At 39.6% G+C, this 23,829-nt stretch overlaps 1 protein-coding gene across 1 annotated transcript in view; it reads right to left on the reverse strand.

Annotated features, from left to right (window-relative positions):
- Positions 1–739: 739 nt before the first annotated feature.
- Positions 740–23,829, reverse strand: part of LOC104554788 (bifunctional heparan sulfate N-deacetylase/N-sulfotransferase 4) — an 83,411-nt gene continuing 60,321 nt past the window's right edge. The window contains exons 6-13 of the mRNA XM_061992858.1: positions 13,520–13,702; positions 11,995–12,091; positions 10,722–10,845; positions 8,968–9,142; positions 7,722–7,892; positions 5,495–5,604; positions 1,110–1,212; positions 740–859 (exon numbers count right to left, since the gene is read on the reverse strand). Coding sequence (XP_061848842.1) covers positions 740–859; positions 1,110–1,212; positions 5,495–5,604; positions 7,722–7,892; positions 8,968–9,142; positions 10,722–10,845; positions 11,995–12,091; positions 13,520–13,702 — 1,083 coding nt within the window. The remainder of the gene's footprint in view (positions 860–1,109; positions 1,213–5,494; positions 5,605–7,721; positions 7,893–8,967; positions 9,143–10,721; positions 10,846–11,994; positions 12,092–13,519; positions 13,703–23,829) is intronic.

Genomic DNA, 23,829 nt, shown 5'->3' on the forward strand with positions numbered 1-23,829 from the left:
AACAACCCATATAGCTTTAGCAAATCACAATATATCTCATTGTGAAGAGGAAAGAAAACCCCAAACCAACTGAAGAAAGAGCACAGACTGTCATCAGTTACTACAGGAATTCCAGGGAAGCAGACGATGTGAGAATTTAGCCCACATCTTTCTGTGGAGAAAGCAACGACGGTGTAGATGATGCAGATGTAATGCTACATTTATCATAACCACTAGGGATCACCACTGCAAAGCACTGGATATCCCTCAACAAAATGATAGAAAAACTTGTAAGGTTAGGGGAAAACACAACAAAAACAGACATGGAAAAACCCCAGCAGGTGACCAACCTCACAGTCCAGAGAGACATGTTCCCATCCTTTGCTCACGTCCTGACAGACTGCAATTTGTAGTGTACACTGAAGTTAATCCATTTTAGACACAGTTTCTGGTACTTCCTGGTTAACAGAAGAACTAGACTATGCACGAATCCCCGTCTGGATAAAGAGTAATGCCACGTAGCTCTGTCTTATTTCCTGAAAGCTGACAAAAGGGGTGATGCTAATATTTGTCAGCATGTGCATATAAACAGTTGTCTGGTTTGGTTTTTTAATTCTTTTGTGTTTGTTTTATTTTTCAATTTCAGTAGAAAGAGCGTTATTTATGAGGTCCTCTAGTGAAGATCACAAGTGAATTGGAGAAGCGAGGGGTCTGACGTGAAGAAAATCGTCCTTATTTGGGTCCCCTGCGCCCTTGCGTGCTACCTGACTTTCTGCAGCTCCTGTCTCAGCCAGGAAGGCAGGGGCTGCCCCAGCCTGTGCAGCAGCTTGGACAACTCCACGTTGTGGTCTCTGTAGTAGCTGGACAGAAACGCTCGAGACTGAGAGGGGTGAAAAAACACAATAAAAAAAACAGTCAAAGAAAGAAATCCACCTGATGGCAGATTTTGGCAGATGTTCCTATCTGGGAGCTATGCACTGCTCCCAGAGAGTTTTAAAAGTTAAAGTTTCTAATTTAAAAAAAATATCAAGCCAGTGAAAATAGAAAAAAAAAAGAATCATTGTTTATTTCAGGAGTCAAAAACACGGTCAATATTAAAGCATCTTAACAAATATCCAGAAAGACCTCACCTCTTGGTCCATTGGTGGATATTTTCGGCCTTTGCTTTTGCCCAGGCACTTTGTTTTCCCTCCTTCCAATAACTGGCACCAAAAGCCCTTCTGAGGATCAAACCTATAGAGGATTATATTTTTTGAAAGACCTGGTTATGGAAGAATCTCTAAGACATCAGAGTTAGCCAGCAATTGTTACTCCATGCATCTGTCTAGATGACTGAAATACTGAGGACAGAGTGGGAAACAGCTTTCCTCTTGTTTGAAGTCTCTGGGAATTTATTTTTTTCCACAAATTTGCTTTAGTAGTGGCTCAAGGCAAGAAGTTTTTTAAAAGTTATGCTGTACCTGCATTAGCTATTTTTCATTCTACTTGTCCAGCATATACGGTACAAGTTTTAAGCATTGATCTATAGGATGCCAGTCAAGGTCCCGAGCCTCAGTCTCAAGGATCTCACATGGCCCCACTCCAGACTGTGACTCGGGCTTTATTGTCTGCTTTTGGTCAGAGATTTTATTCATCTCAAATGGCTCCATGTATCCCTGTGAAATGCTAATATTTTGCTCAATTGACACTTGAACAAAGAAAGTTTTCTTGAAAAAATTGCTAATCAGCCATTTTTCTTGGAATTAGATGCACTATAGTCTCAAGGATGTTACAAGCTGTGCCGAGGAAATCTCACCACATGGCCAGCCAGAGCTGATCCTATCGTAGGTCAGCACTGTCAAGGTGAAAGGGGTTAAAAGGGGCAAGCAAATATATTGGCTGACTTCAACTGCTGTAGACTAAATCTTTAACCCTAATCCTAGAGAAAAGAATGTCAGTACTGCATGATGACAAAACGATGAGAAATATAACATGGGAACATTTTCTGTTGATTTTTGAGTGAAATAAGCAGCGTTCAGGTCTACTGAAAGAACTGCTGATTGGTTGTTGATAATTTAACTGCACCTGAGAAGACAGTTGTACCATATCGTTAGATCTAAATATAATTTTCATTCCAAAGATGGCATTGTGGCATAAACACTGTCTCAGTAGTCTTATCTAAAATATGCAATTTGATTTTGATGTCTAAAATTCAAAGACAGAGGAATTTTAGATTAAGGCTTTAAAACACGTACTCACAAAGGAATGAACAACATGAAGCGTTAAGTTTTGGATTTATTGCTATGGGATTTGCAGCATGCATAAAACATTCAAAAGGTTTGCATTTCTGCTATTCAGCAGACGTCTGAAAAGGATGAGGTATAATTGGCTGGAACAGAGAGTTAATTAGTTACAGACTACGTTTTTGCCCTGGGTCTACTCGTACGCCATGAGTGCATGTACAATTTCCTGCTCTACGTAAGTGAACTACTTTCTGGAGAAGAGTGAACCTACTCTTGTGTCTTTTTCATGCCCAGCCTCTTATTGTAGACCCTTGTTTCCTAAATTGTCTCAGTAGCTGTATCAATTATAAATAAAGAAATCATTTATTAAATGAAAACATTGATGATAGTTTTGTTTCTACTTTGGCCTTTTCCATCTGCTCATTGCATGGTGAAGTACTTTAGCAGGCTTGCACTAATTTCCCAAGAGAAGCAGCAATATAGCATGCTGGGTAAAAGAAAAACTGCAAAACTATGCCCCAAACAATATTTCTGCCTCAGAAGGAGCATATTGAACATTATTAAGAAAATATGCCAATTTGAGTGGGGGAAAAGAGGGTAAGACAGCTCGGGCTGAATTCAACCCATTGTGTTCAGGTGTTGTGAAATTCTCAGGACTCCTGAAAGTGTAATTGGGCACAATGACAGTTAAAGTTACGAGTGAGCTTTTTAAAGCAGTCAGCAGAAACCTCTCCTCCAGACTTGGTTATCCTTCCTTTCTTCCCTTGTAGAGGAAGCTTCTTGGAGATGCAGGGTTGAACTTGGACACCCGTATGCACAACCCAGTTCTACCTGACGCTGGAGCTGGGGAAGGTGCCTGGGAGAGCAGGGTTAAACAATGCCACTGTGAGGTTCTTTTTTCTCTGACAAAATGTAGTAGCACTCCAAAAGAAAACATTTACTTAAGCATGGTCTCCTAACCTTGTCTTTTCCTTTCCCTCCTGTTGCTTGCATGAGGGAAAACAAGGAAAATCTCCCCTGTGAGACTGGATTTGGAGCTGCCTTTCTCTCCCCTCTGCTCTTGTTCCATGGCTTTGATTAGTATTTTCCTTCTTCCTGATCTGAATTCTACTCTTCTGGAAGAGGTTTGTGTAATTACTCAGGGTGATGGACTTGTTGCTCACTGGTGTTTGCAGGACTAGGTCCTGAGGCTGCTTTGTGACAACTTAAAAAATGCATGGTATACAGTTATTAGGCAGTAATGACTAGGAGCAATCCTATGCAATCTTTTTTACTTTGACAGTTCTACCATAAGAGAACTACATTGTTTAATGCATTTTTCTCCTCCATCCTAATTCTGTCCAAAAGTATGTGCTTCCACAGCACATTTGCATTCTTGAGGCCTCTAAACAGTGATTGCATAATTTTATAGATCTGTTTACAATCCATTTTTCCTGTCCAAACAAATATGAGAAGCCAAGTTTTTTTCCTAGCGTGTGACTCCACTGACTTTAATTTAGTTACAGAAAGGAAGATATATGTTTGTGGGTGTGTATTTTTAAAAACCTAGCAGAAGGCACCACAGATGTGTGGCAGCAGTTGTTCAAACATCAGTAGTTCATCTGTGTGCTCAAACTCCTCCTCTACTTTGGAAACCAATGACTTAAAAAATTAAATTCTGAAATCCAAAATTTATTTTCTAAAAAAAGCTTTTGGCACAACAACAGTCTTAAGACACAGAGAACAACAAGCACTCGGCTCTCTCTTTATATCTATTATATAAATAGCCACAACCCTTCCAGCAGAGGAAACATTAAACAATAATTAGCAGCGGAGAGGAAGCAGTGTGGGTTAGGTGGAAAGCCCATGTTCTCATTTTCCCACAGTTTTCTTGCTACTATCCTGCAGGGAAGATGAGGTACACGCTTTTCTACTTCCCAATCCACTCTCCTTGCACACTGACTTGGGAAAACCTCTACTGCAGTACCAGTCTTTTCAGCCCACAGGTGTCCCAGGACTGCCCCAGCGCAGCAATTCTGGCTGTAATGAGATGATGCTTCTCATATGGAGAGGCTCAGTACAAAAGCTTCTTACAATTTTTTGCTGGACTAAGAGGGGAGAGAGAAATTCAGCCTACTCTCGCCCCTGTAGAGACTGCCTTCCTGCAGGGAACTGAGAAATGTCAGTGTCACACAAGCCATTGATCCCCTTTCATGGGGAAAGCCTCACTCACTGGCTACTGAGGATGAGAAATGTGGTCTGGACTCATCACAGCTGCCTTTGCCAGATCCGAAGCAAAAGCTGTGGGAAGTCAATCGAAGTACTTTCCCTAAGTTCACAGTCCTTGATTTGAGCTCCTGCAAAGTATCTGCAGTTTTGGCACTGACATCCCAGACCATAAACAGTTAAGCTGCTTGGTCTGTGCATTTTGTACATCGTGGACATATACGAGCTCCTCCCCAAGCTCCAGGTGCTGCACTTGAACCCAGCTCTTCCAGGTTAGGAATCTGCTATTAATAGCTTCTAATTTTCCAAACTTTAAGTGTATAGAATAAATTCTTTTGTGCCATGTGTCTAGCTACTACCAGGGAAAAAGGTGGGCAGAATTGGTTCAACAGTGCATTAAAGTGGGATTAGGGATTTCCAACCAAAATGGTCCTATGATTCTGTATTTGCTCCACATTAAAAGCAAACAGTCAAAGAAACCATGTAACCAGACAAATCTTACCATACTGGCTACTTCTGACTCAATCTCTGACATTAGACTGCTGTACAAATGTGATAAAAACATTTAAGTCAAACTTTTCACACTTGATACTAAGTGGAGACTGTCATAAGGTTCAACAGTCTGATGTTCAAGTGTGCTCAACTCTTACGCACACAATTCACATCAACTGAACATACATTTTAAGCAGTGTTGTGAGGAGAGAAAAACTAGGTACTCTGAGAAAACAAGTCCATGCTACTGCTAATTAAACATGCTTAGCAGATATTTCTTACTCGAATCTGGGCCTTTGTTCTGCATCTAATACAAAATACTGGGCAATCATTTGTTGTGCAATGTAGAGTTTGCATATGTGAATATATACATTCATGCAATTAAATTCTATAATTTATTATAGGTATGCAAAGTAAGGGAAAAACTGGATGGGTGTTAAATATGGCTTTAAGTACACCCCAAGCTTTGCAAAGATATCACTGTTGTAATGTGGTTTTTGTTTGTTTACTTGTCTGTAATTAATTATCAAGTGATCTTGGTAGGAGGGGACGTACACTGTGACCACATAGGGCAGGAAATAAAGGAACAGACTCACGTTAGAGCTTCTGAGTAATTATAATGAGGAGAGACTCCAAGAAACTTCTGCACTTCATCCATCACAGTAGCTGGGTCACTTCTTAGCTGCTGTCCATCAATAATAAGCAACTGTAGGAGTAAATATGCTGTGTGTTTAGAAACAGGACTCAGGTTAACAAAAGTATGTCAATTCCGTGGCAATACAGATTTAAATTAGTGTGTGACTTTGTACAGTGCTAATAACAATCATGTGGATGAGCTTCATTTTAGATTGACTTTTTACTGTATTCTGTTGGATTTGAATAGGTGGGCACCCTATAACTCTATGTGTGCACATTGTTCAAATGCAAAAGTCAAATCCCACAAGCCAAACCCAAGTCCCAAGTGAATTCTGAGAAAAAGAGATAAGGAAGCAATGTAAAAATATTGTCGAGGTTTACAATTTATCCAAAGAAAATCTGTTGTGGAATAAGAAAAATAACAAAAAGCTCATATACATCTTAGAATTAAATATTTAGAAACCATGCAATTACAGGTTCAAAGGTGATATTGCAGCAAGTTATTTGAAACTTACCACCAACCTATCGACCATATAGTCTTGCAAAATTGTTAGCAAAAGGGTTTTTTTGTTTTGTTTTGGGGATTTTTTTGTTTTTAATTAGAGACTGATGTGATGTAAAGGTACATTGACCTCCACAAGCAAATGTTAAGACAATGTATCAAAAGCCTACTGGAGTACCAAGCAGCACTACTAATAACTATTCTGGGCAGACGTGTTTTATATTTATTGTGAAGGCTTATTATGAATTATTAAGTTTTTGAGTGCATAGGCCGAGTAAATGCACATTACTGAGTGCCCATTAGTAAGCACAGTGAGTGCACTCTCTGTGTGCACCTTATTAAGAATGAGAGCATTTTGTTGTGTATCTTGTAAAATTAATCACTATAACTATGAAACACGGGCAGTTACCGGTTTTACAAGAAATATGTCGTGGGGCCCCTGAATGTTTAATAAGAGGACTGCACTTGGTCTTTGCTACAGCAGGAGATGGAGAGAAATATTCATGCAAGGATGCAGCAGCCCTGGGTGACGGCAGAGAAGGTGCACAGCTAACAGGACACAGGATTTTTGTCACCCTTTGAAGGCTCCAAATTTTCCAGGACAGTCCCTTCTCCTTCCGAGGAATAAGTTGGGACGTGGTGGCTCTGTTTGCTCCCAGGGTATTCCACCTGGGCACAGACCTTGCTGCAAGCTCGGCTGCTTTAGGCAGTACTCCTTCTCCATTTATTAAAGAGTAGAAAGGCCAGAGATGAAAGAACAAAGTAAATGGATAACTGAGACTTTCTCCTTTCTACTGGAAATGGGATTGACCTGTTTCATCTCTTTGCAGTACAGCTGAGGCTATATGAAAAGAAAAGTGAGGACTGAAAGAAGACAGAGCTTCTACTTTTTTTTGTTTTCTCAGGTCCCTGACTAAATAGGCAGCACTCAGTTCTACCTCCTTTCAGCAAAATTCTGTCCCACATTGAGCAATCTCTGGAGATACTTGTTCATTATGCTTGCTCATATAATAACCTGTTACATAATTTTCTTTCAGTAGGTAGACATATGAACTGAGCTATGGACCACATCCACAGCTAAAGAGTGCCCATGCAAATATTTTGTAGTACTAAAACATTTGCTTGTCTTGTATCTGTACACTTTTTTTTTTTTTTTTTACTAATAGGAACATTATTTAGGTTGATATATTTATGCAAATTTTTCATGGAAAAGATTATAAAAGACAATGCAATAAAATATCTGAAGGAAGACAGGGCAAAAGAATTTCTGTTCTAACACTGAGAAAGGCTAATTCCATATCAGGATCAAAGAAATGTGAAGTTTGCTATGAAAGGGAGTGAGTGGGAAGTGGAATGAAATTTCTTTTTAGAAAAAGCCCTGGCGTTTTCTAAATTAATTTGTCAACCTTCCCACAATGTCTCATACTGCAGTTGCCTTCTTCTTGGGACTTGAAGTCCCAAGAAGTCTTGGCAACCTTGACTGATCCTTGAAGGAAACCCCAAAATTCCCCATCCAGCCCATAAGGCCACAATTCATAGCATATTCCTGGTTTTGTCAAATCTATGTTTTCTCACAGGTAAGAGTTCCAGTGGGAAATATCTGTCACCTCTAATGATGAGGCCATATCCACTTTGGGACTTTTTGAGAGTCAATGAGCTTGGTGAAACAACAGATTGGAAATTACCTGTGAAGCAGGATAATGAGTTAACCACCTCTCGATATGGACAGCATACCATCCGGGTGTTAGGCATCTCTTCTGGAGAGTCCTTATCTCCAAGGGTGCCCAATGGCTGGATGTAATAACTTCGTAGAAATTGAATTTCAGGGCAGCGGGGTCCTCATGGGATCGCTGATGCTAACGGGAGATATTTAGACACATGTCACAAGGATGCTGAAGATGAAGCCATAAGCTTCCCAAGAGCTGCCAGGAGGAGCTGTGCTGGCATGGCAGTATGCAGCAGTGCCACTCGTGTTGGGTAGGGGCAGGAAGCGCAAGGAAGCAGGATGGGACTACCACTTCAGTCAAGAGCCTTCCTGGGATAGGTGGAGGGAGAGCTGAGGAGCCAAATTTTGCCAAAGCAGATACAATTATTTTTACCTCTTTCCCTCTCACATTGGCAGTTGTAAAAGTACAAATGAGATACTAAAAAGGATGCAAACTGCAGCCCTAGGTCACGTTTTAGTGCTTGAAGACCCATAATAACAGTGTCTGAAATGGTGTGGTTTATGGTTAGTGCAACCTTATTAATTTGCATCTGTTTTAACACTGCTTTTAATATTTCCTTTGTCTGTATGACTACACCATATTTTACATGCATACTTAAACACCTCTTTAAAAATAAAGTTTTTATAAATAGTGCAGACTTCATTATGGAGAGGTGTATTCTCAGTAAAAGGCAAGAAAGACCATCCTATTTTCCTTAGTAAAATAACAGGCTTTCTTTTGTTTCCAAGGAGAGAAAAACCCCACAAGTTTCCAGACACAGTTCTTGTTAACTCTTTGGAAACTTTAGAAAATACTGCACACATTTGTACAGTACTGCATATAGCTCAGCTTACACACTGGAGGATGGGAGGAGATACCAGATTCTCAGCTCTGACTTTCTAGCTAGGCCATGCTCATTTTCCTCCGTGTGTCTCTCTGGGCTAGGAGCACTGCTTTTCCTCTATGCAGTGTCAGCTGTAATTGAGATTAAACTGTTTGTTTACAGCTGGTGGCAGCTCTGTGCTGAGAAGTTTCATCATTTATGACACTGGTGTCACAGATGCCAACTGCAAAAGCTGGAATTCAGCATCCTTCCACTTCTACACAGTGCAAATGCTTTGCATCAAATCCCATATTTTGCTGAAAGATACAAATTCCCACTGGTGCTGGCTGTCATCCCCTGCCAGTGATTTCACTGTCCATTTCTTAAAGACAAAGTTCATACCTGGTACCAGGAATATGCCCGATCTGATGGGTCAATGAGGATGGTGATGATCTTGGCCTTGGGAATGAGGGAAGCAGCTCGCTTAGGAGCTTCCTCAGAATGGAAATAGTTGGCACTTTTCTCAAAGAGGAGGTCGGTGGTGATGTTGGAAGGAGTGGGGAAGAAATCCATATACCTGGGAGGTGAAGAAACTTGTTAGAATTAGCAGTGTCATAGAAAGGTCATATCCCCATGCATCTCATTTTGTGATAGGTGAAAAGGTGAATTTTCAGACATAATTCTCAAGAAATAAAATTGAATGTCTCATCTCACTCCAGAGCTGGAATAGAGAGCACACATCTTGGCTCTTACATGGTACTGGTAATAGCTAAAGCCTCCGCAAAGTCAGGTAATTAGGTTATTCCTTTGATGGACGGGATTTTTGTTAATGAGTTCAATGTCAAAGGCATATCTTTCACCAGTTTGGAGTCAAATCAGTTTTTCATGTGGAAAAAAATGGAAAAATCTTAAAAATGGTAGCTCTTTAATCTTAATATTGTTGAAATGTTTTATTTTGGAACTGACATACCTTTTCTTTTAGATGTTTTCAGAACACAGGATTTGAATTTTGGCTTTGAATGATCTTTTCCACTTAAAATTAATTGGAACTAAAAGTAAGTAAACCAGAAGGTTCAATTGAAAGAGTGAAGAATTCAAATGAAGTAAAATGTGAAATCACTTTGGAGGCATTTTTCTGTCCCTTTAGTTTTGCTGAGCACTCCAGGAACTTCCAGTTTCAGTGGGACTGTTTTTCATGTCCTTTCTATGGAAACAAAGCATGAGGGGCATCACCCTGCACACAGGACCCTATTGACTTTTGAACCTGCAGGCCAATTTTGGTGAAGTGTGGCATAAAAAGTGTCTGAGAGACCAGCCTCTTCCTCTAAATGTTATGCAAAGAGCTGCAGAACAGAGACATCCCCCACCATCACTGCTCCTTTATTTCTGAGTGTATTAACACCATGTGCTGTACAATTGCCATGGGCGATCTCTTTTTTTTTTTACACAGTATGGAAAATGAATTGCCAAGCATTTCCTTCCCTTTATTTCTCGTGACACCTTGAACCGAGAAGCTGATCTTGTAGTTGTGGGGGCAGCCTGCTTTTATCGTCCAGCCTTGTTTGCTCTTCACTCTCTCCATGCCGGATGCAGGCAAGGAAGACCTCTCAAGATTAACCTGTTTCTCTCCAGTTTGATGCTTGCCTTATATTTCAGTTTTCACACAAGGATGAGAACTGTGGAAATGAAAGCCTTACAAAAATGCATCGCCTAAGAAAACATACTAAAAGCCATGTTTAAATTTGTGATAGGAATACCAGCTCAAATGCCTTACAGTGGCTGCCTTTTTTATTTTTTTTTCCTGAGGAGACAAGTCAAATTCATAAAAAGCCACTTTTGAAGAAAAATAGTACAATTTGGGATAAATATAGTTGAAATGACAGAGCCGTTGATCGACATGAAGACAGACATCGTAACTGAGCTGGCTATTGTATTCATTGGTGAAAAAAACAAGAAAATTGTTCCTGTAGTAGCTAAACAAAATTAAGGACTTGATTAAATCCCATCATTACAAATTACCTTCTCTTTCAGTCTGATAATGTCAAGCATAACAAATTCTTCCAGTAATTATGTTGATGTCATACATGTTTCTGTAATTGTTCCATTGTGATTTACTGTGTATTAATAACGAATGCTTCTTTTGTTATTCTTCTTACCAGTCAATTCCCTTGTGATAGTTGTTTCCATTGAAGAACTGAACTTCTTCAAAAGTTTTTGGACTAGGGAGATTACTGATAATGGAAGGATGCATCAGAAGAAATAAATAAAGCGCTGTTGTTCCTACAACAAAAAGAGATGCCAATAGGAAATAGAAAAAAAAAAAACAAACCTTTGACTTCATTCAAGAAAATATTTTAAATTGATGCATTCTGAGATATACAGGAAAACTAGATTACCTTTCATAAGAAAGTTTTCTATTGATGAAAAGTCTGTGTAAGTATAAGAGATGTTCAGAGGGAGGGGGAAATATGTGCAGACTCCTCTGCTCACTGAGCTTTTTGCATTTCCAAACACTGAATTCTGTTCTCTGATGCAAGCACAATATTGCTGTTGATGGCATTACTTGCTTGACTATCTGTTTAAACAGTGAGGCAATTTGACCTGAACATCTTTGTTTTCAAACTACTAATGTTGTACAAAACTTTTCAAAAGCCCTAATTGTGGGACTCTGCTTTTTTTCCTCTCAGATCTTCCTCTCACTTTTGTCCTCTGTGTACTTTTCCTGGGGGGTAAAATTTATTGTATTTTATTGAGGCATAAATAATTTCAGTGCTAACAAACCTGTACATAACAAGTATTTTAAATCCCAGTAACAGTACTTTTGGTTTTTTCTTTCTTTGACAAAAACAACCAGAAATGATATATGATGGTAAACTGAAATTTGGAGAATGTGTCTTTAAACTTGCTCTTCAATGATTTCATGCTAGCAAACATTGGGCTATGAATCAAGACCCACTGTCTCTGTCACCGTCACAGAATTTCTGTATGATCTTGGATCAGTCATGTCCCTGCCTCAGCATCTGCTTTTTATAATATGTACACAACAGTAACAGCTATTTTGGGAGTGGAAATATGTAGCTTAATTCAAATAATGCCCTCAGATCCTCAGAGACCTGCAAGGTGGTAAATACATTTATTGTCAATCAGGGTCTTAAACAATGTTGAAATAATTTGCCAAAGAACTTAATAACAATCTTAACATAGGGCAGCCTGACCACACGGTGGCTTTTTTTTATGGTGAAAAAACGCAATTTTACTAATCAAATGGTTATCCCTTTCTGTTGGCAGTGAAGGAGCTACTCTCTGAATCCCACAGGGATCAGAGGCACACCATGTCTATAGCAGGGAGTCGATTTCAGTTTACGAGACATAAATGCACAGGTATAAGGCTAGGGAGCCAGCTTTGGTTACATATTAATGATTTCTTACCTGTTTTCTGCGGTCCTATCACAAGAAATTTGGGTAGGTGGTCACAAGTTTTATCTCTGGACCAAATATCCCTGTGTCGTTTGTCATCACACGGATTCTGAAGGAGAAAAGATGGTTGGGTACACCATGCTGGGGACATCCAAAATATTTGCATGCACGTGGGTCTGCGCAAGATCTAAATGTTAATCACTAATGCCAGAGCCTTACACTAAGTAGTAAAATCCCACATTTCCTCCTAAGAGTTTATTCTTGACAGATACTGAGCCCTCTGGTAACAGATTCAAGGAAGCATTCAGGCACACAGGGCCCAAGTTTCTTCTGGACCAATCCTTCCAGGCATTCCAGTGAAGTCCAGTAATGCTACACGATTCTACAAATCCTGGAAAGACTGGTGTGAAAATTCACCTGCTGTGAGATTATACTGCATTTCCTTCTCTCCATTAGTCAGGCTCGTTTAATAAACTCAGAGTCCAAAGGCATGTAGGTAGGCACGTATGTGGGCCCTTTGACTAAAATTTAATGTGTATATAATGGTTTTGCATGACTGAGGATTAAGTTGAGTCATTAGGAAAAAAAGAAAAGAAAAAGAAGAACAAGAAAAAAAGATTAAAACATTGATTTAATCAAGTTTTCATTTGAGGTTAAAATGGAAACCTTTGTTTGAATAGCTTCAAGGCATTACTTTCTTAGGTGACAAAATGGTTTCAGATGCATAGGATTTAGTGCCAATTTTAATTTACATAAAAACCCAAAAGGGAGGAGAAAATAGAAATGTAGGGTATTATTCATCTCCTTATCTTTCTACTACCTATGACTGTGAAATAAAAATGTGTGAACAAAAGACCCCACAGAAAAGGTTAGGATTGACTGCTCTTTAAAGCAGTTACCATACAGATACTGCTTTTGCATAGTATTGGCTTGTAATAGAAGATAGTTTGCTAGTTAAAAAAGTTAACAAAATATAATAGGAGAAAATCATTAACTCATGTGAATCACTGCAGCACCACTAAACTCCATGTGAATATGAGATTCATACTTCTTTTGCATCTGGGCCAAAAATAATAGGGAAAATTTTTGCTCCTTTTTGCCAGTGTAGGCCTGAAATAACTGTACAGATCTCCATGGTGTCACTCTAGATATATGTCTGCGTAGCTAAAAGCATAGCGTGGAACAACATATTCTGGATAACAAAAGAGCCAGAGATGTGTAACAAGAATTAGGAAATTACAGCGTTGAGATTACCAGCAGCACTACTGTGCATTTGAAACAGAAAAGTCAATCTGTGGACAAACCCTTTTCTATTCTTAAAATAGCTGCCTAGTCCGTGTTTGCCGTGCTGACCGCTCCTCCCCTCCCTTCTCCTTGCACTTTCTCTGAAGGGGGTTCAGAGGGTGGGAAATCCTTCTTGTAGCTGCAGCAATTCAACATTAGTGATTCCCATTCAGGGGTGGATGAAGCTGCATTGTTTGCCCTGAGATAGCTCTGGCTGGCTTGTAATTGCAGAAGGAAGAGGATGTGACTTTACCTGCCAAAGAGGGTCCGTCTGCTCTGGAAAGAGCTCAAAGTACTTCTGAGCCAGCTGAACAGGGGGCAGTGTCTGCAGTTTCAGGTTAGTCGAGCTCTTAACAAAGTTAGCCAGGTTTGCAAAGGTGTATAAGCCCAGGCGGTCGTTCCCATAATTAGATAAATGGGTCATGAAGATGCTGATCTGGGAGGCAAGAGAAACTTTTCAGTTGCAGGATATCAGGAGATGGCAGCGTCTGGCTGGAAGAGCAGGCACAGGGGCTTTGGGAACTTTGCCAAACCCTCTCCCCCTGCCCCCTCAAACGCAAAGATGATTAAAATGTTAAGCTAGTCACATATCCTAGCCTCTCTGTGAGGGTCAAGCCTCCAAACTTGTTACATATGCATCATTGCTTTAAAATCTCTTATCTGAAGGGATGAATCACTCATAAGCTCCTCAAGGACTCGTACTGAGGAGTTGCTTTCAGAGATATTTTTTTTTCTTAATTCTTCTGCTTTGACTTTGTTTTATAAACAACAGAAATGTCATTTCTTGCATGCCTCCTGTTTACTCCACTGTACCTCGTCCCTGGGCAGGAGTCTGGGAGGTGCTGGCATACATCAGCCCTCAGTGAGGAGTCCCCAGCACCCTTGAGGGACACAACTCTTCTCTCCTCAGACATGTAGGCAAAGCTGAATTTCAAGGCTGCTATTTACGGAATTAATTTGACAATCTGACTAATATGCTGTCTCCTACAAATGCAGGGTTGGCTAGTTTGTTTAAAATGGCATGGCTCTAACCAGCTGAATTAGTCTTGAAATATAAAAATTTCAAGCCTTGCAGAATGATGATATCTCAGCTAAACATCACTGTCAGTGTTTACTCCTTAAAGTCAGCATAACTTTTCCCTTTTTATCAGCCTTGCTATGGTTCTCTTTTACATGATCACTGCTTTGTAGATCTCCTAATTTCTTTCAGAAGGATAAAGAGAATTTGTAAGAATGTATTTCCCAGTATTTTCTTTATATGAAATGATTAAGCTCAGTTTTGTGGCTGCAAAGGCCTGGTTTTATATTGTAGATTGTCATTATTTAGTTTTATGAAGATTTTATCAAACTGAGTGTTAAAACTTGATTTTTTTTACCCAGTAAATCAGCCTGGGATGCATAATGACCATGGAATTTATTTACACTATTATAAAGAAATAACGTACTAGTGGTAACTGAACAGTGTATTTTTCTTCTTTTTCAGCACCATCTCTGAAGCTGACAATCAATAATATGCAGCAGGTCACAAAAAGGACAAATTAACCACAGCAATTAACCAGAACAGCATCTCAGGCTTCACGCTTCTTAATAATGATATCATGCTCCAAGGAGGCCTTGACACAAAGTAAAAATTACAAGTGTAACATTGGCTATAGCAAACTCAGAGAATACAGTGATGGGAAGTTTAGCAGTGTGCTGTCCTGCTATAATGCAGGACATTTATGAAGGAAAATTAAGCATCAGCTTCATGAAAACCATGGAATAGCAATCGATTCACCTTCAGGTTGGGTTCAGCAGAGGGCCATAGTCTCAGCAATCTGTCTCCTAGCCTTTTTGTGCCCAATTTTGGTCAGGTAGCTGGTTTGAAAAGCCTTGGAAGAGCTTATTGCCTGAAGACTGGCATGAGCAATGGCCAGCCCTGCTCAGCCACTTTTTTTACCTGCATTACCCAGCTAGGATGCAGGTCTGCAGGCAGGGCTGGGGGTAAAAACCCTGCATATTTTGGGGTCTGAAGCACCTGATTCTGAAGAGACTAGTCATCAACAGTGAGGATACTTGATTCACAGGCAAATTCCTTACCTTGCAGACAGCTCTCTATGTCCAGGTGAGTCTCTTTTTCAGTGACTAGGAAAGAGAACTGACAGCACAGTGTGGGGCTGAGTGTCAGCTTAAAAAGTCATGTGTGGGATGTGAGGGGGGTATGTCTCTAGGAGGGAGAGTAGTGCAGGCATCTTCCTCTTTTGAGAGCTACACCTTCAGTACAGTGCTTAGGTCAATGATATTTTTGTTTGTTTTAAGGGCTTTTTTTTCTCCTCTATCTTGAAGGTAACCAGGTGTGGTTTGAGTGATGCTTTGCCCAACCCAGGTATGAGGGACAATGCTTAGACTGTAGTCCTTCAAAACCTGAAGTGTCTGTTAGATATATTGAAGATGTCAAGATGTATGTTGTCCTTGCTGGGGGTAGGCTATAGCTGAGAAACCAGGTGGGCTGTCCTGGCACCCTAGTTCCTCAAAAGCCTAGAAAGCACATGTCTTAGCTAGATGGCAATCAGGCTCCCCAGCAGTTAAACTAGTGGAAAGTACTGAGACTCAAAACTTAGGATCTTCACACTTCAATGACACTAAGTGACCAGGTGTGTCTCAGGAAGGCTGTTAACACTGATCCACGTGGCATAGTCCTGCTGATTGTGAAGAGCATTCTAAACCAAACTGCTGCTACCACATGAAGATGAAGTTTGCCCTTTGGTACATCCCTGCTTTGCAGTCCCAGGCTTGTGATCTAGCAGAAGAAAGCGCTGCTAACGAAAATACTATGGCTGTAACACATCATGCTGTCCTGACTTTCAAACTAACCACAGAATAAAATGTCACAAGCTTTCCAATTTCTCCATCTTGCGCTGCCAATGTGGTGCCTCTTGAAGCATCAGCCTACAATGTTTAAAAACGTGTCCATTAGTTTATTAAATTATTCATAAGGCTTTTAGTACTTCTATAAGGTGAAGATGGATGGAGCTTAGGACAAAGTGTCCCTTATGGCCCATCTGCAGAGTGTTTGCACTGTGACCACTTTATTCTGCAAATGGTAATTTATTCTTTGCTTTTATTCTGTTCTGAGCCTCTGTTGGGCAAAGATTGGCAACTGTTCAAGGTCATTTTTCTGTTGGCTTGACTTTGTGGTTTCCAGTGCCTATGCATTTTATGACTGAAAGTGTTTGACGTAACTGGAATAAGCATTAAAATTGCCATGAACTTTGTTCATGTGCATGTCCATATGTGGTACCCTAGAAACTTATAAGCAGGATAATGAATCTTTATCTTTGGGTTTCCAGTCTATTAACCTTCTCAACACCTCAAAATGTGACAAGTGCTTTCTGTAAACCATTTAAAATTACTGAAAAGGAAAGCACTTATAGAAAGTGTTGATAGAGAACATCATATTGTATCTGAAGTGTTTTTGATAACTGCTAAAGGAGTCTGTCAATAGTATTTAATATTATTGCAGTAAATAAAGTATGCAAGTAAATCTACTTTCTCTTGCTGCTTTTTTTACACTTGATGTTGAATGAGGGTTTTTTTAATATAAAAAGGTACTTATAGGAGATGGATATTAGCTTATTTTAAGAGTTTCATTAGGCTGCAGTCCAGTCTAAAAGATCCAATTGATCACTCTATGGAGTCAAAAGCTCTTGGACTTTTGCTCCATTGATGTCTCTTGAAGTAAAAAAAAAAACCCAACTATGATGCATTATACATGGGATAAAACAATACCTGATTCTTTGCTGTTGATCTCCAGCTGAGACAAAAGGAGACGGCATTATCTGTTCATGTTTACAGCATGGATAGACACAAAAGTTTGATTTGGTACATCAATCCATAGAAAATGCAATAGATTAGAAATGTGCTGAACTAGCTTAATGCTGCTGTGTGCCTTGCGACTGGCACTGGGATACACAATGCTGTTCCACTGCTTTTGTTGAACCTAAAAAAGCTCCAGAACCAGCCTTGAGTGCAAGAGTGAGGAAAACAGTGAAAACCAGGGACTATCCCTTCCTGCAGTGCTCTGAGACAAATCGGTGAGTAAAAGAAGAATAGTCTTGTTTTCATACTTTCTATGACACCAGCTACAGCACATGGACTGATACTAACCAGCAGTCAGCACTTCATGGAGGTAGAGATAATGCTCTGAGGAAGGAGGTAAGATGCTACTCTGAACAATGGCACGGTACAAAGGCAATAAATTGTTTCAAATTCGTGAGACTGGGGAAAGGGCTCTGGCTGCATTGCATTGAGATTAAACTAGCATGAGCAATGTGTGTTACACAAATGTGCAGAGACACTGAGTAACAACCTGTCACTAGACACACTTTAACCAACATACTATGGGAAGCAAGGTCAGTTGTGTTTCTTTGGCACTGGTTTTGTTCCTCTATCGACCTCAGAACATAGACCTTTTGCAGGATGACAGTGTTCAAATGATGCTGTAGTTTGTATTGATGCAGTATCTTACTAGCTTTGGCAATTTATGTCTTCCTCTGTCCCTGTTGCTGCTATCACTTGTATTTTGAGGAGTGGACTGGGTTAAGACTGCTGAAGGTGTAGGTAGGAAAACTTTCTTTTTGCTTTCAGTTATCCACCTTCTGATCCAGATCTGTTGTTCTTTCCCTCTCATGTCCTGTAATACCTTTTTCTCAAAATCACTTTCACTTTTCTACAACCAAGGTCCTTGTGTTACAGAGATGCTTTTTTAAAACCTCTCATTTTATGGTAAGAAATACCACAGATTTTAGTTATGGCTTTCAGAGACTTGCACAAGGAAAGAGAATTCTGAGATGTACATTTTGCTAGTAACAAACCTGAAGCACAGAGGGATGATGTGATTTGCAAAGAAGTAATCTCCTGCAGAGGAGCCTGCCGCTGGGCTGGTCTGCCCTCCCTAGGGTGATCCATGCAGCTCTTCCAGGAGCACTTTATTTATATCTGTATTAAAAGGGAATGAATGGAGAACTGTGGCCCACAGACTGTGAAAATTCTGATTTTACTATTGTAATGGGCTTTTTTTCCCCTGGTTGCTGTTGCCTGTACTGTATTAACATTTCTCTGTTCAAAAGAAACAAGTGGGAGGAGAAAAGTGGTCCTAAATTTCTCAGACCACCTATGCAGTTAATATGCCTTTCTGGTTGATAAATTATATTATTTCCATTAGTCTGGGTCAGCAGGAGAAAGAAAGGGTATTTTATACTTCCTTCATCTGACAGAATCCAACAAAAGTTATATTTTGCATCTGGCTATTTACCACCTCCTCTGCTCCTAAACCATAATATTTGGTTAATAAGTTACTAACAAAGCTGATCATACCTATGATATGAGAGAGCTTGTAAAGTAATGACAGCACAACCACATCATTTCACTGTCTGCTGCTTCTCAGGGCTTTTTAAAGCTGGTAAATAAAAAAGGTCTTGTTTTGAAATTGTTTGAATATGAACCATGCTAGATCAGATTGAGGTGCCCCAAAACTGCATTCTGCATTCAGAGTTGTGCACTTTGTCCAGATGCACAGCCCTATGTTCCTATGAATGCAGAATATAGAAGTTTCCTTCCCTCTGCAAGGGCCAAACTCAGTATACTCTGAACTAAAAGCACTTGGTTTTGGATGAAGGTCAGCCAGGTGTCTCTGAAGGGCCCTAGGATACTAGTCTGTGTAAAGATTTGAAACCATGTTTGTCTTTTTTTGTGAGGTTCATCCCAGAAAACTGCAAACCACTGTAGGTCCTGCAGTGATCACAGCTTTAAAGAGAAGTTTGCAAGAACTGTTGAAATCTAGTGGGATTTCCAGACGGGCTGGGTGACTCACATCATACTTGCAGCAGCCAAGCAGCTATGAAGATACTGTTAGCTACTTAAGCTCCTGAAAGCACATATCAATTCCTTCCGATTGTGTGACTGCCGGGAATTAAAATATCCTGAAGGTCAAAAGGTCAAGTGACTTCCAAAACTAGGACATATTTGCTTTTAAAATTCTATCCTTTGTGTGTATGTGCATTTGTTTACTGCAGAATTTAGTTGATGCTATACCTTCAGCTTCTGACTGCAGGAATGTTTGATGTTTAACTTCAAAGCTGTGCCTTTGGATGACTGAGAGTAAGTCCTACCCTCAGCTGGTATGAATCCCTCCAGCCTGAGTGAAATCTGCAGTTGTGTATCAACAACAATATGCGTATCATGTCAGGAGCTGATATGAAGTAAGACTGTTTCCTCTGTGTTCCCTAGGACCCCATGCTCCACAGTCACCAATGTCTCTGCCGTCTAGCCTAGTGAATTAAGACAATTATGAAATTAACACAAAGCTTCTGGTTTCTTCTTGAGAATAACATATGCCTACATGCTAGAACAGAAATTCCTGGAAAAAGGGACTGCTGGTGCCACAGCTTCCAGCTGAAGTGTAACCCTACCCATCTCACTGGTGTGCCTGACCAGTCTCAAGGATGGCTATCCGATACTGGGAATCAAATATTGGCTGATCCCTTTATGCTGATACTATGAAGCTACTGAAACTATGCTTATCCATGGATCTAGCACTTCCAATGAAACACTCAATTACAAAACTTACATATAAATGTTCTCCACCTCATCCTCTCAGCCACTCAATAACTAAAAAGGGTCCATGCTCCCTTTCATGTCCTTTTCTGCTCATACTTTGGCCCTGGACCATTGCTGCAAAGCCCAGGAAGAGTGAGAGGTCTCACACGTGATTCCTGCTCTTTTAAGAGGAACTTTTTGTTTGTCTTTACCATCTCTTTTCCTTGCTTCTGCACCCCTTTCAATAAAATTTTCAAGAGGAGAGGAATTAATGTATGCAAAATAAAGCAGAGGTATAGCTTAACCTTGTGCAAAACATAGACATGTAGGGAAATATACGGTACAGACATCCTGTTCTTGTGGAAATATGGTAGCATATTTACTGCTTTTCTCTGCTTCTCTCTTGCATGAACGTTTCCCAGAAAAAATGACTTTTGCTATTCCATCTCTTTCCATTGTGCTCAGAAAATGCTCTACAGTTGCTCCAAGAGCAAACTCATAATTGGATCTAGATGGCAGCATGCTGTATTTCTGAATGTGTAAATGGGATGTCATGGCTGAGAAATGCAAAACTGTCAAGTGTCCATTTACTAATACCAAGTAGCTCTATGCTAGGCTGACCACCGAAATACCTCTTTCAGTTTCAAGTGTTTAATGTATTTCACATCCTGACAGCCTCCTATTATGGATTACAGACTTTTCTTGTACCTTATGAGCCAGAGCCCCATTCACTGAGAATGAATCCCAGAACACTTGGGCCCTTAATGCAGCTGTTTGTGCAGCAGCACAAAAAGGAAGCTGAGAGTGAGATTTTTGTGTTGATAAAGCACTAATTTTAATAATGACAAATTGTTTCTCTAAAATTCAGCACTATTCATATTCATGACCCTTCTGCTACTGAAGCAAAATCATTTATATCCCTGAAAATTGCTTTTTTAACTTTTATTCTATTTCCACCCTGCACATCTTTTTTATATTTTAGCGCTCTTGACAGGAAAATAAAATACTTTTCAAAGTTGGTATCTCTAAAGAAAGTAACAAAGGCTGTATTTAGAATGAAACACTTTTGCCTTTGATTGGACGGGAAACAAAAACATTCAATGGTGTTTTATTTCCCCTGCCCATATTCAATACAGTGTTTGTATTTAACCCAAAGTGTCCCCAGCAATGGGAGGGGACACTGCTATTGATCAGCTGTGGTAGGTGGCCTTGAGACTGCTATACAAATGCTGTAGTGTATCTATGTTACTTATACACAGAACAAATTTTTTTCTCATTTACCCAGGAATACATTCTGCTTTTCCATAATGTAGTTGGTATGATTAAATGAATTCCTTATTACAGACAGAAAAATTCTACATGTTGTTTTCCCTTTGAGAATAAAGTTGCTGTACATGTTCTTTATTTTTATTTTCTAATATCTACCCGAGTCTCACTTCTAAAAGTGAGACCACTTCTAAATTGTGACCATTTGCCAACACAGCAACTATTTTCCATGTTATATACATTTTTGATACCCCTGACGTGTGGGGTCTCAGATGAAAAAAGCTAGTTAGGAGGTTTCACTCCATTAGTTACTTCTTTTCTCTTTTATAAAGCCTGCAATTAAATGTGGTTTTTGTTTGTTTGTTTTTTAACTATTAGCACATGCTTTCAGAGCCCATGGAAAAAACCTGCTGCTGTTGATGTCTTTATGCAATCAGTGCATAGTTGCATTAGAGTAGAAGAACTAAATGGATTTTTTATGTCTCTTCATTTGTCACACTTGTATAAGTGATCAACAATATATCTAATTGTGGCCAAAGTTTAATGAGTTCTGTGCAAATGCAGAGCTACCAGTTACATCTGTGGGCCCATGAAATCTCTGCAGAAGTCTAGAGCAATTCAATCCTCCTGTTATAACCAAATATTTGCATTTTAAAGTGAAATTCATGATGTAGGATTTTTTTTTTTGTTGCCATCTGTTTTCTCATTGAAAAGACTTCCTTAGACTATAAACTTCTGAAAAAAAATAATCTATTCAGTTCAGACTCAAAAATAAACTCAATTTAAAATTACACAAATTAACCAGATGAAAATGGGTTTGGGTACTACTGTCTTAAGCCAGATTTGTACATCTACCATTTCCGACAGAATAACACTATCATCATAGAAACAAGTCTGAGAAGTCTCAGATGGCTTTGGTCTTCACTCTTCAAAGTTGATCAAAAGAGTTTGTACAAGGAGATAGCTATCAATAACCCATTCCTTTGCTGGTCTATGTTGCATGCTCCTTGTTAACTTCTATCAAGCAACTACAAAATATTGGTCAAGGCTGTCAACCTTTTTAGTCATAATCCTCTGCAGATAAAAATCAGTTCAGCTTCAATTATTTTGTGCCAATGAATAATGTGAATGTTCCTTGGCATCAGTTTATAATACCAAATTACATCCCACTCTGGCTGCATCTACAGAAAATTGTGAAGCTTCTCTATTACTGCACTGAAATAATGATAGCTCTCCCTTACTGTTCTTTATGTCACAAATCTTATTCTGACAGTTAGCACTGTCACAACAGGAGGACTGGCCTGAGCTGGATCAGGAAGGACCATCATGGGCTGACATTAGTCCCAGGTCCTCTGTAATGCCTTTGATCAGTGTGCCATAGTCTGTGCTGATTTACAAGCTTTGTATTTATCACAGCATAGAGAAATGCAAAATTAATTCTAAATAGTGCACTGTTCCTCCCTTGTATATGTGCGTAAAGCAAAATTTTTGCTCTTGGGTCTGAGGGAGTGAAATAATGGCAACACTGATCAATTGAGTCCCTCAATACAAGGAAGACATTGAGATATTTGGGATGAAAGATGTGAGTGCTCAGGCTGGAGCTATGACCATCATCCAGCCTTCAGGCTTTGCTGCTTTTACCCTCACTAAGTTTTATCACTGCGTGGCCTTATTTCATGGGAAGGGTCAACTTTTCTCTCTTATTGTGCATGCTTGTTCCCAAATGCCTGATATCTAATTAAATAATGACATGTTTTAGTAGCATGTAGATATTACAGATAATCCAGAAGGGGTCACTTTTTAGCACAGATTAAATATCTTTGCATCAAAGCTAATTGCTTCTCCACAATTTCCAAAATATCTTATGAAGCCTCTTGTGTGAGTGGAAAATAGAAAATGTCTTTCTGTTTGACTTTTTTAATGGAAATAAACAGCTGCCATCACTTCAAAGAAATCTAAATATAATGCTCATGTTTTGAGCAACATTAAACTTAAGTTACATAGACCGGAAAGGATATGATGAGATATAATTAAGAGACAGTTTGATCTATATATGTAGCACCTGCATGCCTGTGATTTCTTGACAAGAAGGTGAGGGTCTGCCATTCAGGAATCTGTGTAAACAACCAGATAGCATTCAACCAGCGGAGCCAGCAGTGTCCAGACTGCCAAACAGCTAATAACAGTGGTAATAAATATTTATGAATGCTGCATTTGAGCCAAGTTATGTGCTTGACTTGAGTCTCTCTGTCCGCACTGTAGGTCACCTGGAAATGCTCTGTCAACTTTTTCTGACCTGTAATGACCTGGAGTTAAATTTTGTCATCTTGCAGCTTGGACATGTCTCCTGGCTATTTTGGCAGGTTCTAAGGAAAACAGTATTTCTAAAGCAGGATGAAACTAGTTCCGAAGTAAACATGAACTGTAAGATTGGTGAACTGGCCACCTCAAGAAATGAAGCATTTGCTTTAGCACTGCGGGTGCATTGCTTGGAGCCTGTTGATGTTAATAGTCGCAGAGGAAGCACAGTATTTCACAGACCCAGTTCAATGCAACTAGCAAAGATGAAAGCTGTCCTGTTAGTTTCAATAGGACTTCAGTAGGTTCAATAGTAGCCTGACCTAGTGACAGTGCTTTTTTTTTTTTTTTTAACTGGATCTTCAGTATTTTTTTTCCCCTCCTACAGTCAATAGCCAGCTGAACTTTGTGAGAAATGTACTT

This window comes from Colius striatus, chromosome 3, assembly GCF_028858725.1.
Source record: "Colius striatus isolate bColStr4 chromosome 3, bColStr4.1.hap1, whole genome shotgun sequence".
Lineage (NCBI taxonomy): Eukaryota > Metazoa > Chordata > Aves > Coliiformes > Coliidae > Colius > Colius striatus.